This window comes from Coregonus clupeaformis, chromosome 19 (genome assembly GCF_020615455.1).
Source record: "Coregonus clupeaformis isolate EN_2021a chromosome 19, ASM2061545v1, whole genome shotgun sequence".
Classification (NCBI taxonomy): domain Eukaryota; kingdom Metazoa; phylum Chordata; class Actinopteri; order Salmoniformes; family Salmonidae; genus Coregonus; species Coregonus clupeaformis.
The window spans coordinates 33476341-33490086 of record NC_059210.1 but is presented as its reverse complement, the minus strand read 5'-3'; the positions used below and the strand labels follow the sequence as shown (position 1 = coordinate 33490086).

The window sequence follows — 13746 nt, the reverse complement described above, 5'->3', positions numbered from 1 at the left end:
CGCGAGGTGGGATAGGCTATAGGATTCGTAGTTCTTTGACTTTGTGCGATGAATTTTACCAGCTATGAAAGAAAACGGCAGAAATACTTTGAAAACAGTTACTGCAGTATTTATTTTGCTATAAATGTCATCATACTTGACTATTTTTATTCACAGATGCAAGTGAAATGCTCGCACTGTGGAGACCTGACCACCCGCCAACGTGACTGGTGAAATAGACATCTTACCCGCCAATGTCAAAATCTACACGCGTTTTCATTTGGCGGGTGGCGGTTGTTAATTTTAGGCCCTGATCATACATAAGTGTTTGATACCAATTGATTTACATCAACCTAGCACAGAAATTTACCAATTCACTTTGGGCCTCATAAACCACTTTGTCTATAAAACACAAAATAGTTGCTTCATATTTGTTGTATATGACTAATGACACATGGATATCAATGAATGTAGTAAGTGGATGATGTTTATGTATGTGTGATCCATAAACACTATCATTGACTGGAGCAAAGTAATGAGAGTTGTATTGATCCTGCAGCACTAGGTCCTCCTGTGGGGGTCAGCAGAGGTAGAGTAGTACTCACTATTGGGAAGAGTCATTGAGCTGGTATTCTCGGGCGCGGTTGAAGCACTCCTGGATGCCGGAGTCCGACCACAGGCGGGTCATAGCCCCCAGGAGCTCAGGAGAGTAGGGCTCAGTGTCCTCCATACGACTCACCACGTCACACACCATCTTAGCATCAGCCTGAGGAGGGAGAAGAACAACAGGTACGTTATGTATAGCACTTCAAATACAGTACATTTACGTAATTTAGCAGACGCCCTTATCCAGAGCGACTTACAGGAGCAATTAGGGTTAAGTGCCTTGCTCAAGGGCACATCGACAGATTTGTCACCTAGTCGGCTCAGGGATTTAAACCAGCAACCTTTCGGTTACTTGCCCAACACTCTTAACCACTAGGCTACCTGCCACCCAATACACACAAGCCTGTAGAGAGGAAAACATCAGCCTGTAGATAGGAACAGATACAGCACTCACATTAAGTGTCCATAACACAGAATAAAACCAGAGTTATTTCTTGTGCAGAGATAATAAGAATTCTAAAATTACAGTGTAAATCGAAAATACCCTTACCAAAAAAAATGCCGTTAGTATTTGATCCCTGCTGATTTTGTACGTTTGCCCACTGACAGAGAAATGATCGGTCTATAATTTTAATGGTAGGTTTATTTGAACAGTGAGAGACAGAATAACAACAAAGAAATCCAGAAAAACGCATGTCAAAAATTTTATAAATTGATTTGCATTTTAATGAGGGAAATAAGTATTTGACCCCTCTGCAAAATATGACTTAGTACTTGGTGGCAAAACCCTTGTTGGCAATCACAGAGGTCAGACGTTTCTTGTAGTTGGCCACCAGGTTTGCACACATCTCAGGAGGGATTTTGTTCCACTCCTCTTTGCAGATCTTCTCCCAAGTCATTAAGGTTTCGAGGCTGACGTTTGGCAACTCGAATCTTCAGCTCCCTCCACAGATTTTCTATGGGATTAAGGTCTGAGACTGGCTAGGCCACTCCAGGACCTTAATGTGCTTCTTCTTGAGCCACTCCTTTGTTGCCTTGGCCGTGTGTTTTGGGTCATTGTCATGCTGGAATACCCATCCACGACCCATTTTCAATGCCCTGGCTGAGGGAAGGAGGTTCTCACCCAAGATTTGACGGTACATGGCCCCGTCCATCGTCCCCTTTGATGCGGTGAAGTTGTCCTGTCCCTAAGCAGAAAAACACCCCCAAAGCATAATGTTTCCACCTCCATGTTTGACGGTGGGGATGGTGTTCTTGGGGTCATAGGCAGCATTCCTCCTCCTCCAAACACGGCGAGTTGAGTTGATGCCAAAGAGCTCCCTTTTGATCTCATCTGACCACAACACTTTCACCCAGTTCTCCTCTGAATCATTCAGATGTTCATTGGCAAACTTCAGACGGGCATGTATATGTGCTTTCTTGAGCAGGGGGACCTTGCGGGCGCTGCAGGATTTCAGTCCTTCACGGCGTAGTGTGTTACCAATAGTTTTTTTGGTGACTATGATCCTAGCTGCCTTGAGATCATTGACAAGATCCTCCCGTGTAGTTCTGGGCTGATTCCGTTCTCATGATCATTGCAACTATACGAGGTGAGATCTTGCATGGAGCCCCAGGCCGAGGGAGATTGACAGTTATTTTGTGTTTCTTCCATTTGAGAATAATCGCACCAACTGTTGTCACCTTCTCACCAAGCTGCTTGGCGATGGTCTTGTAGCCCATTCCAGCCTTGTGTAGGTCTACAATCTTGTCCCTGACATCATTGGAGAGCTCTTTGGTCTTGGCCATGGTGGAGAGTTTGGAATCTTATTGATTGATTGCTTCTGTGGACAGGTGTCTTTTATACAGGTAACAAGATGAGATTAGAAGCATTCTCTTTAAGAGTGTGCTCCTAATCTCAGCTCGTTACCTGTATAAAAGACACCTGGGAGCCAGAAATCTTTCTGATTGAGAGGGGGTCAAATACTTATTTCTCTCATTAAAATGCAAATCAATTTATAACATTTTTGACATGCGTTTTTCTGTTTTTTGTTGTTATTCTGTCTCTCACTGTTCAAATAAACCTACCATTAAAATTATAGACTGATCATTTCTTTGTCAGTGGGCAAACGTACAAAATCAGCAGGGGATCAAATACTTTTTTCCCTCACTGTAACTGTAGTGTGCTGCAAATACTGCGTCCAAAATAACACCGTTGTGTTTACTGCAGTAATTTTGCAGTGTAACTGCAGTTACAGTGCAGTATAATTGCAGTTCAACTCCAGTACACTGCAGTTATTCTGCAATTACTGCATCCAAAATACCACAGTCGACTGCAGTTACTGCACTTTTACTGCAGTTTCAAATCTGCATTCTTTTTTTGTAAGGTTAGAGATATCTAATCTAGGCGCTGAAATGAAATAACTGTTTTTCATTCCACTAGTGATTTGGCATGGGTCCTCAGATCCTCAAAAAGTTCCACAGCTGCACCATCGAGAGCATCCTGACTGGTTGCATCATCGACTGGTATGGCAACTGCTCGTTCTCCAACCGTAAGCCACTACAGAGGGTGAGGCGTCGCCGCAGTACATCACTGTGGCCAAGCTTCCTGCCATCCAGGACCTCTATACCAGGCGGTGTCAGAGGAAGGCCCTAAAAATTGTCAAAGGCTTCTTAACAGCTTCTACCCCCAAGCCATAAGACTCCTAAACAGCTAATTATGGCTACCCGGACTATTTGCATTGAAGCGTGATAACATAGTAGTGTAGGGAATCATTGACATGTGTGCCCTCTCTGAATGTCCATGTGCAGTTGACACCCACCACAGAGTTTGACTGACAGGCTCTAGTATGTGCTGGGACATGCTACAGCTTTCACACAACAGCTTCAGCCTGTCTGTCTGTCACTCACAGCACCTATCAGGTACCTAGTTACCAACAGAGTAAAGGTCATGGGGCGTCACTAAGAAGGGGGAAAAAAATCCTCAGTCTCTATGTTTCACCAGCTGCTGCTCTGAAGCTGATCAATATCCAGAATCATTGATAATGATCTACACACCGGACACACACACCTGCAATCTCCTCTATAATTTTAGTAATTTAGCAGACGCTCTTATCCAGAGCGACTTACAGTTAGTGAGTGCATACATTTTTATACTGGCCCCCCGTGGGAAACAAACCCACAACCCTGGCGTTGCAAGAGCCATGCTCTACCAACTGAGCTACAAGACGAGGGATGAGGATGTTACGTCAAAAAAATAAACAGTGCTTTCTCCCTTCCTCTAATCTCCTCACTTGCTCAACACTTCCCCTCCTTACATAATTGCCCTGATGTCCTTCTTACTTCTTTATGTAGCATTGCTCCAAAGTTACACTCCAACACAAAGCCACGCAGTGTCTGCAGCCAAGGTCCTGAAAAGAGCGTTTTGTTCCTTTTAGCAGGAGAGCCGGGCAGCTTAGCTGTGACAAAGCCCAGCATTTTAGGTCAGACTCACCCTGCTGTCCTAACCTGGGGGAAAGAGGCTAGACCAGCCAGAGGGAGGAACACGTCAACCCTAATCAGCACAAAAACAAGCGTGAGAAATAGAGAATAGTTTTAATAAGGGGAGAGAGAGAAAATGAGAATCAGGTTGGAATCTCAGGAGATTCTCTCTATGCCATACAGTATTAAACCTGGTGGGACAGAGAGACTGCTGTGTTCACATCAACACGAAATGCCTGGAGACATCTGGAACCCAGCACAGGAGAACTGACAGGAACTGCTATCACCATTAAGGTCTGACACACTAAAATACATCTCACTGTGAGAAACTGAGACTAGGAAACCAATAAGCTCCAGCTGTAATATTACCATACCACCTGTATGGAGAGTGTGGTAAGCTGAGCCAAATGGTTAGTTGAGTCACCCATTGTTTATAAGAAACCATACACAAAAGTAATCATGTGGCCAAATATTTACTGAGATGTCATCATTTCATGGAGTCTGAAGAAACCACATAGAAAAAGTGGTAAGCAAGTTAGGTCCAAAACACTGATTTTCACAAAGTCAAATTAATGTATTGTGTTATAGGTTTCATGATGCTTGTATCTAAACCAAAGTAGATACATCAGTTGGGGTCCCTATAAGCATCAATAAGAGGTCCTAAACCTACTCTTAGAAAAAAGCTTTCCAAAAGGGTTCTTCCACTGTGCCCATTAAACCCCTACAACTCATCCAGAATGCCGCAGCCCGTCTGGTGTTCAACCTTCCCAAGTTCTCTCACGTCACCCCGCTCCTCTGCACACTCCACTGGCTTCCAGTTGAAGCTCGCATCTACTACAAGACCATGGTGCTTGCCTACGGAGCTGTGAGGGGAACGGCACCTCCATACCTTCAGGCTCTGATCAGTCCCTACACCCAAATGAGGGCATTGCGCTCATCCACCTCTGGCCAGCTGGCCCCCCTACCTCTGCGGAAGCACAGTTCCCGCTCAGCCCAGTCAAAACTGTTCGCTGCTCTGGCACCCCAATGGTGGAACAAGCACCCTCACGACGCCAGGACAGCGGAGTCACTCACCACCTTCCGGAGACACTTGAAACCCCACCTCTTTAAGGAATACCTGGGATAGGATAAAGTAATCCTTCTACCCCCCCCAATTAAAAAAAAAAAAAACATAATGTAAAGTGGTTATCCCACTGGCTATAAGGTGAATGCACCAATTTGTAAGTCGCTCTGGATAAGAGCGTCTGCTAAATGACGTAAATGTAAATGTAAATAGGATAACCCTTTTTGGTTCCAGGTACAGTGGGGAAAAAAAGTATTTAGTCAGCCACCAATTGTGCAAGTTCTCCCACTTAAAAAGATGTCATAGGTACACGTCAACTATGACAGACAAATTGAGATTTTTTTTCTCCAGAAAATCACATTGTAGGATTTTTTATGAATTTATTTGCAAATTATGGTGGAAAATAAGTATTTTGTCACCTACAAACAAGCAAGATTTCTGGCTCTCACAGACCTGTAACTTCTTCTTTAAGAGGCTCCTCTGTCCTCCACTCGTTACCTGTATTAATGGCACCTGTTTGAACTTGTTATCAGTATAAAAGACACCTGTCCACAACCTCAAACAGTCACACTCCAAACTCCACTATGGCCAAGACCAAAGAGCTGTCAAAGGACACCAGAAACAAAATTGTAGACCTGCACCAGGCTGGGAAGACTGAATCTGCAATAGGTAAGCAGCTTGGTTTGAAGAAATCAACTGTGGGAGCAATTATTAGGAAATGGAAGACATACAAGACCACTGATAATCTCCCTCGATCTGGTCTCCACGCAAGATCTCACCCCGTGGGGTCAAAATGATCACAAGAACGGTGAGCAAAAATCCCAGAACCACACGGGGGGACCTAGTGAATGACCTGCAGAGAGCTGGGACCAAAGTAACAAAGCCTACCATCAGTAACACACTACGCCGCCAGGGACTCAAATCCTGCAGTGCCAGACGTGTCCCCCTGCTTAAGCCAGTACATGTCCAGGCCCATCTGAAGTTTGCTAGAGTGCATTTGGATGATCCAGAAGAGGATTGGGAGAATGTCATATGGTCAGATGAAACCAAAATATAACTTTTTGGTAAAAACTCAACTCATCGTGTTTGGAGGACAAAGAATGCTAAGTTGCATCCAAAGAACACCATACCTACTGTGAAGCATGGGGGTGGAAACATCATGCTTTGGGGCTGTTTTTCTGCAAAGGGACCAGGACGACTGATCCGTGTAAAGGAAAGAATGAATGGGGCCATGTATCGTGAGATTTTGAGTGAAAACCTCCTTCCATTAGCAAGGGCATTGAAGATGAAACGTGGCTGGGTCTTTCAGCATGACAATGATCCCAAACACACCGCCCGGGCAACGAAGGAGTGGCTTCGTAAGAAGCATTTCAAGGTCCTGCAGTCTCCAGATCTCAACCCCATAGAAAATCTTTGGAGGGAGTTGAAAGTCCGTGTTGCCCAGCGACAGCCCCAAAACATCACTGCTCTAGAGGAGATCTGCATGGAGGAATGGGCCAAAATACCAGCAACAGTGTGTGAAAACCTTGTGAAGACTTACAGAAAACGTTTGACCTGTGTCATTGCCAACAAAGGGTATATAACAAAGTATTGAGAAACTTTTGATATTGACCAAATACTTATTTTCCACCATAATTTGCAAATAAATTCATAAAAAATCCTACAATGTGATTTTCTGGAGAAAAAAAATCTCAATTTGTCTGTCATAGTTGACGTGTACCTATGACATCTTTTTAAGTGGGAGAACTTGCACAATTGGTGGCTGACTAAATACTTTTTCCCCCCACTGTAGAACCCTTTTTGGTTCCAGGTAGAACCCTTTTCGGTTCCATGTAGAAACCTCTGTGTTTCTACCTGGAACCAAAAAGGGTTCTTCAAAGGGTTTTTCCAGAGCAACTTACAGTTAGTGAGTGCATACATTTTCATACTGCCCCCCGTGGGAATCAAACCCAGAACCCTGGCGTTGCAAACGCCATGCTCTACCAACTGAGCTACAAGGGACTTTAATTAATGCAAGGTGGAATCTTTCAATATAATGATGATGGTTCAACGTATTAAATGCTCCAGCTTAGGTTTGGTACATTTCCCTGTTCAAATAAATCATAAATCAGTTCCAAAAGTCTTGTTACAGTGTTTGCATTCAAGGTCAGGATATAATATAAGGGTATTAGCATTCAGCAGTAAATTCACTTGAAAGTGCCATCCAGAGTGCAAATTAGACTGTGACATTCGGGGGAGTCAAAATTCATTTTTACAGGACCTCCTACACATTTCTTTATGGCCTTTATAGCAAAGACTGTAAACATGTATTACATTTTAATGTGCCATTAACAAAACCAGTCGTGATGTTTTCATCTGATTGTCAAACAAATCACTTCAAAAACTAGGTGAAGTAGGTTACCTGCACATGTTCGTCTACTCCAGAATAAGTCCAGCATCCGAACATTGCTCTGTGCACCCACCATTTGAATGGAAAGGGACATTATTACAAACACCATAAGAGTAATGACATTCAGCCTGCAAAGTGGCATGTATTATGGAGCCAAGGGAAGCCAGGCTTCCACAAACATTTTTACAATAAAAAAACAAACGTTACAATTATTTTTCATTCGTGTCTATCCTTGTTTCATAATTTTCCTTCAATTCGCAAAAGGGTGAATATATTTCACCTGAGAAAGCATCAGAGTGAGGCAAACAGTGCGCCTGATAGGTCGTCTCTGAATTTAATGACAATTTTGACCAAGACGCGCACCGACAGTCTTAATATCTGTAATCCATGTCTCTTAAGCTGTCTGGCCAAAAATAATGACATGTTATAATCTTTTTGGCCAGACAGCATCAGATACATGGGCTAAACATACTAAGACAGAGGGGCGCTGTTTCGCTCGCTCGGATACGTTCTCAGGTGAGATTGATAAATCTTGCTGTAGGTGCGCGTCTTGGTCAAAATTATAAATATATTCAGTGTTAAGCTCGCTGCCATTGGACTCTGGAGAAGTGGAAACGCCTTCTCTGGAGTGATGAATCACACCTCACCATCTGGCAGTCCAACGGACTACCTGCCCCAATGCATAGTGCCAACTGTAAAGTTTGGTGGAGGAGGAATAATGGTCTGGGGCTGTTTTTCATGTTTCGGGCTAGGCCCCTTAGTTCCAGTGAAGTGAAATCTTAAAGCTACAGCATATTTTTTACATTTTAGTCATTTAGCAGACACTCTTATCCAGAGCGACTTACAGTTAGTGAGTGCATACATTTTCATACTGGCCCTCCGTGGGAAACAAACCCACAACCCTGGCGTTGCAAGCACCATGCTCTACCAGCAGAGCTACAGAATGACATTCTAGACGATTTTGTGCTTCCAACTTTGTGGCAACAGTTTGGGGAAGGCCCTTTCCTGTTTCAGCATGACAATGCCCCTGTGCACAATGCGAGGTCTATACAGAAATGATTTGTCGAGATCGGTGTGGAAGAACTTTACTGGCCTGCACAGAGCCCTGACCTCAACCCCATCGAACACCTTTGGGATGAATTGGAACACCGACTGCGAGCCAGGCCTAATCGCCTAACATCAGTGCTCGACGTCACTAATGCTCTTGTGGCTGAATGGAAGCAAGTCCCCGCAGAAATGTTCCAACATCTAGTGGAACGCCTTCCCAGAAGAGTGGAGGCTGTTTTAGCTGCAAAGGGGGGACCAACTCTGTATTAATGCCCATGATTTTGGAATGAGATGTTCGACGAGCAGGTGTCCTCATCCTTTTGGCCATGTAGTGTATGTATTGCGATTTCTCACGATTCGATACTGAAATTCCTTTGTCATTTGATGTTCCAAACATATTTCTCACTATATGTCTGTTGCAGAAAGACAAGAGAGCATGAGATTTAAAAACAAATCAGTCATGGAAATAAAAGTGCTGAAAACATGTTGGCTCACTATTTAAAAAGAAGAAAAGCTATAGGATGAAAAATTATGGAGTTTTGGCGCAGGTATAGCCGACTACTGCTAGCTAATGCTACGTAGATTGAAATTATTTTTACAAATTGATACTTGGAGTCAAAATAATACTGCGATATGTAACTGTAATGATGTTTTCCCCATCACCCTATTTTTCTACATAAAATGAGGCACACATGGATCATGGGGACTGTGATCGCCTATTGAATTTAAATCAGTTTCAAACAAACACATCATAGCGAGTCATTATGACCCTTGTGCCAGGCTGGGGAGAATAGAGCAATCTTCATCAGCATTAATTCATTAGAGAAAGCAGGCTCCCTTTAAAGGGATGCTGAAGGGATTTGAATAATGTATATCGCCCTCTCTCTCTCTCTCCATGAAAAAGAGACGGTCCACATTCCTTACTCCCCCTGAATCCTAAATTGACATTTTCCAAAGGGAAAATAAGAAAACCTGATAGCACCTTAATACATCAACCTCATCCCACCTTTGCAGTGAGGAAACCTATGAACCATGATATTATTAGTGTGAACTGTGGTGCATTTTAAACTCCATGGGCCAGTCTAGTCAAATTGTCCTCCATTCATTTAGTGCCAACGCAGCAACAGAGGTGACCTTTCCTTCCTAATTAGGGCAGGGCCATCAGAGGCGATCTACTTCCTGCTGAGATATATGGTCCCTGGTCTATCTCTGAGCCTGGCTGCACCCTGCCTGCTCCCTGCTCCTGTGTGGGCCCACATCAAACAGGTGACTCCCTGCCTGCCTGGCTGCCCTTCTCACCCAGCCCTGTGAGATCCAGCATCAGCACCACTACTCCCCAGCACCAGCACAGATTAGGATTAAAATAAGGCCGCAAAGTGCCTGTTTATTGGTATTATAATAATCCGTTCTCAGACTGTATCACTACAACACCCCATGTTCTACTGTACTCCCATTCTAAGCTACTGTTATCTTATCTTCAAAAATACATATTTTGATCACAGCTCAAAACTGAGGATTAGGATAGTGATTGGGATAAAGGGGTGCAGGTTTAATGTAATTTAGGAAATGTTTAGGCTTCATACAGTACTATACTAGCCTGGTCCCAGATCTGCTCTGTGGTAGACGCCTGCACTGAGTTCTTCAGATGGAGAGATGCTACTCTGATTACAGCAGAACCACAGCAGAGGCTGTTTAACCACCCCCTGGAGCCTCCACTACTGGCCTAGAACAGATAAGGATACAGAAAATATTGATCACTTCAGTTTACGTCCCTCCCTTTACCACATGCTGTGTACTGTACTGTACAGTAACTATACAGAGGGATGAGGGGTCTGTGGACAAACCGTCATGCCACATTACGATTAAACAGTGGGCTGTGGTCAAATGGCTGCTTCCTCTTCCTCTCCCAGGAGAGACCAGTGGTCTGATCCAATTTCCTGAGACCAAGCTCTGATATTACATGAACAGTTATTTTCATAAACAATTATATACTTAGGGCCCTAGAAAATCATTTTTCCATTTCGTTTTTCCAGATTTCAGTTTTCCCCAGTTTTTTCAGGGTTTCGCTCTATAAATCACACTTTTTAATAAAACAAAAAACAACAATGCTTAAACCACATCAGGAGACCACTTTTGAAAATCTAAGAAATGTAGATTTTTGGGTGTAGTTACCCTGTAATTCAAGTGTGCACCAGCCAAAGACCATTGTTTGGTTAGCAATGTTTCTGTAGTGCTCATGTGATTGCAGAGTTTGCAAAACAAATGGCCACTGGATTGATGCAAAGAATCATGATATCATTCTGACAGGTAAGCATAGACTACTTTGTAGTTTACATTTAATTGAGAAGGTTTTTGGGAACCTTTCCATCTACCAGAAGACGGTAGTCATTATATTAGCATCATCGCTAATGGCTACACAAAGTGGTAGACAAACATGCACACACATACAGTGAGGGAAAAAAGTATTTGATCCCCTGCTGATTTTGTACATGTGCCCACTGACAAAGAAATTATCAGTCTATCATTTTAATGGTAGGTTTATTTGAACAGTGAGAGACAGAATAACAACAAAAAAATCCAGAAAAACGCATGTAAAAAATGTTATAAATTGATTTGCATTTTAATGAGGGAAATAAGTATTTGACCCCCTCTCAATCAGAAAGATTTCTGGCTCCCAGGTGTCTTTTATACAGGTAACGAGCTGAGATTAGGAGCACACTCTTAAAGGGAGTGCTCCTAATCTCAGCTTGTTACCTGTATAAAAGACACCTGTCCACAGAAGCAATCAATCAATCAGATTCCAAACTCTCCACCATGGTCAAGACCAAAGAGCTCTCCAAGGATGTCAGGGACAAGATTGTAGACCTACACAAGGCTGGAATGGGCTACAAGACCATCGCCAAGCAGCTTGGTGAGAAGGTGACAACAGTTGGTGCGATTATTCGCAAATGGAAGAAACACAAAAGCACTGTCAATCTCCCTCGGCCTGGGACTCCATGCAAGATCTCACCTCGTGGAGTTGCAATGATCATGAGAACGGTGAGGAATCAGCCCAGAACTAAACGGAAGGATCTTGTCAATGATCTCAAGGCAGCTGGGACCATAGTCACCAAGAAAACAATTGGTAATAATATGCCATTTAGCAGACGCTTTTATCCAAAGCGACTTACAGTCATGTGTGCATACATTTTTACGTATGGGTGGTCCCGGGGATCGAACCCACTACTCCGGCGTTATAAGCGCCATGCTCTACCAATTGAGCTACAGGTAACACACTACGCCGTGAAGGACTGAAATCCTGCAGCGCCTGCAAGGTCCCCCTGCTCAAGAAAGCACATATACAGGGCCGTTTGAAATTTGCCAATGAACATCTGAATGATTCAGAGGAGAACTGGGTGAAAGTGTTCTGGTCAGATGAGACCAAAATGGAGCTCTTTGGCATCAACTCAACTCGCCGTGTTTGGAGGAGGAGAAATGCTGCCTATGACCCCAAGAACATCATCCCCACCGTCAAACATGGAGGTGGAAACATTATGCTTTGGGGGTGTTTTTCTGCTAAGGGGACAGGACAACTTCACCGCATCAAAGGGACGATGGACGGGGCAATGTACCGTCAAATCTTGGGTGAGAACATCCTTCCCTCAGCCAGGGCATTGAAAATGGGTCGTGGATGGGTATTCCAGCATGACAATGACCCAAAACACACGGCCAAGGCAACAAAGGAGTGGCTCAAGAAGAAGCACATTAAGGTCCTGGAGTGGCCTAGCCAGTCTCCAGACCTTAATCCCATAGAAAATCTGTGGAGGGAGCTGAAGGTTCGAGTTGCCAAACGTCAGCCTCGAAACCTTAATGACTTGGAGAAGATCTGCAAAGAGGAGTGGAACAAAATCCCTCCTGAGATGTGTGCAAACCTGGTGGCCAACTACAAGAAACGTCTGACCTCTGTGATTGCCAACAAGGGTTTTGCCACCAAGTAGTAAGTCATGTTTTGCAGAGGGGTCAAATACTTATTTTTCTCATTAAAATTCTGGATTTTTTTGTTGTTATTCTGTCTCTCACTGTTCAAATAAACCTACCATTAAAATTATAGACTGATCATTTCTTTGTCAGTGGGCAAACGTACAAAATCAGCAGGGGATCAATTACTTTTTTCCCTCACTGTATAGGGGCATTCCTGTGCCGTTGCCTCTTCAGAAAGTTGAAGGAAAATACGAATCACTGATGCATTTGTTCATGTCTTATGATAATCTTGGGCAAATTAATAACTTTTCGAATAAATTCAATTCATTTGGTTGATTTCCTACAAAGTTCAATACATTTTTTACTGTATGGTTTCTGTGATACCGTCCGCGTTCTCTGCAATGCCAATTTTATAGGGCCCTATATACTGCCTTTCTCTGTCTCTTTCCTCTCTTTTATTCTCTGTGTTTGTGAATAGGGCCTCCAGATGGAGAGGGAGGCCAGTGAGTGGATATCTTTCTGTGAGCAGCACAGTTGAATTAGCAATGAAGGAAAAGGTCAAAGATCAATGCTCAACAGCATTAGCTGTCCTGGGGCACAACATGGATATTCTTCAGGAAGGTCAATGCAGCCGTCACTGCGGAGCTCCATGTGAAAACCAAATGGCCCCCGGTATCGACATCTATGATAATCACCTGGCCACACATAACTGTAGAGCATAATCCAGCAGAGAAGAATGTAGCTGAAGGTAAACCAGAACGCAGCCAGAAAAAGTTCACTGTGATCAATAGCTCTGCGTGGTAACCCTATAGCCATCATGACAGCATTGCCTCTTATTTAATATATTCAATAGAAAATAACATAGTACATTAGAATAAAATATCTACAGTTGTGCTCAAAGCACACGTTATGCCATCCATGTCGAAGGTGAGGTGTGTCCTTCTCTGTATGTATGCATGTATGGTGACACGGACATCACAGTAGACAGTGTCCACTGAAACATGGCTTCCTTCACTTCCCATTTCTTCACCTTTCTCCCTCTATCCCTCCCTCCAAATGTATATCTCAACCCCTTATGTCCTTCGTTACCACTCCCTTCTCCTTTCTTTCTTAACCCCTCCATTTCACTGTGTGTTTTTTCAATCACCTCTTAAACCTCTCCCACCCTCTCTGGACGGACTAGATTGTTATGTCATCACACTTCACGCTTCTGATTCACAGAGAGGCATAGTGCCTTTTCTAAATG

The 13746-nt window shown here is 43.5% G+C and overlaps 1 protein-coding gene across 1 annotated transcript in view; it reads right to left on the bottom strand.

Annotated features, from left to right (window-relative positions):
* The window catches only part of LOC121531859 (guanine nucleotide-binding protein G(o) subunit alpha-like), a 157340-nt gene that overhangs the window by 29461 nt on the left and 114133 nt on the right, over positions 1 to 13746 (bottom strand). The window contains 1 exon segment of the mRNA XM_041837376.2: positions 585 to 745. Within this exon segment, the coding sequence (XP_041693310.2) occupies positions 585 to 745 (161 nt within the window).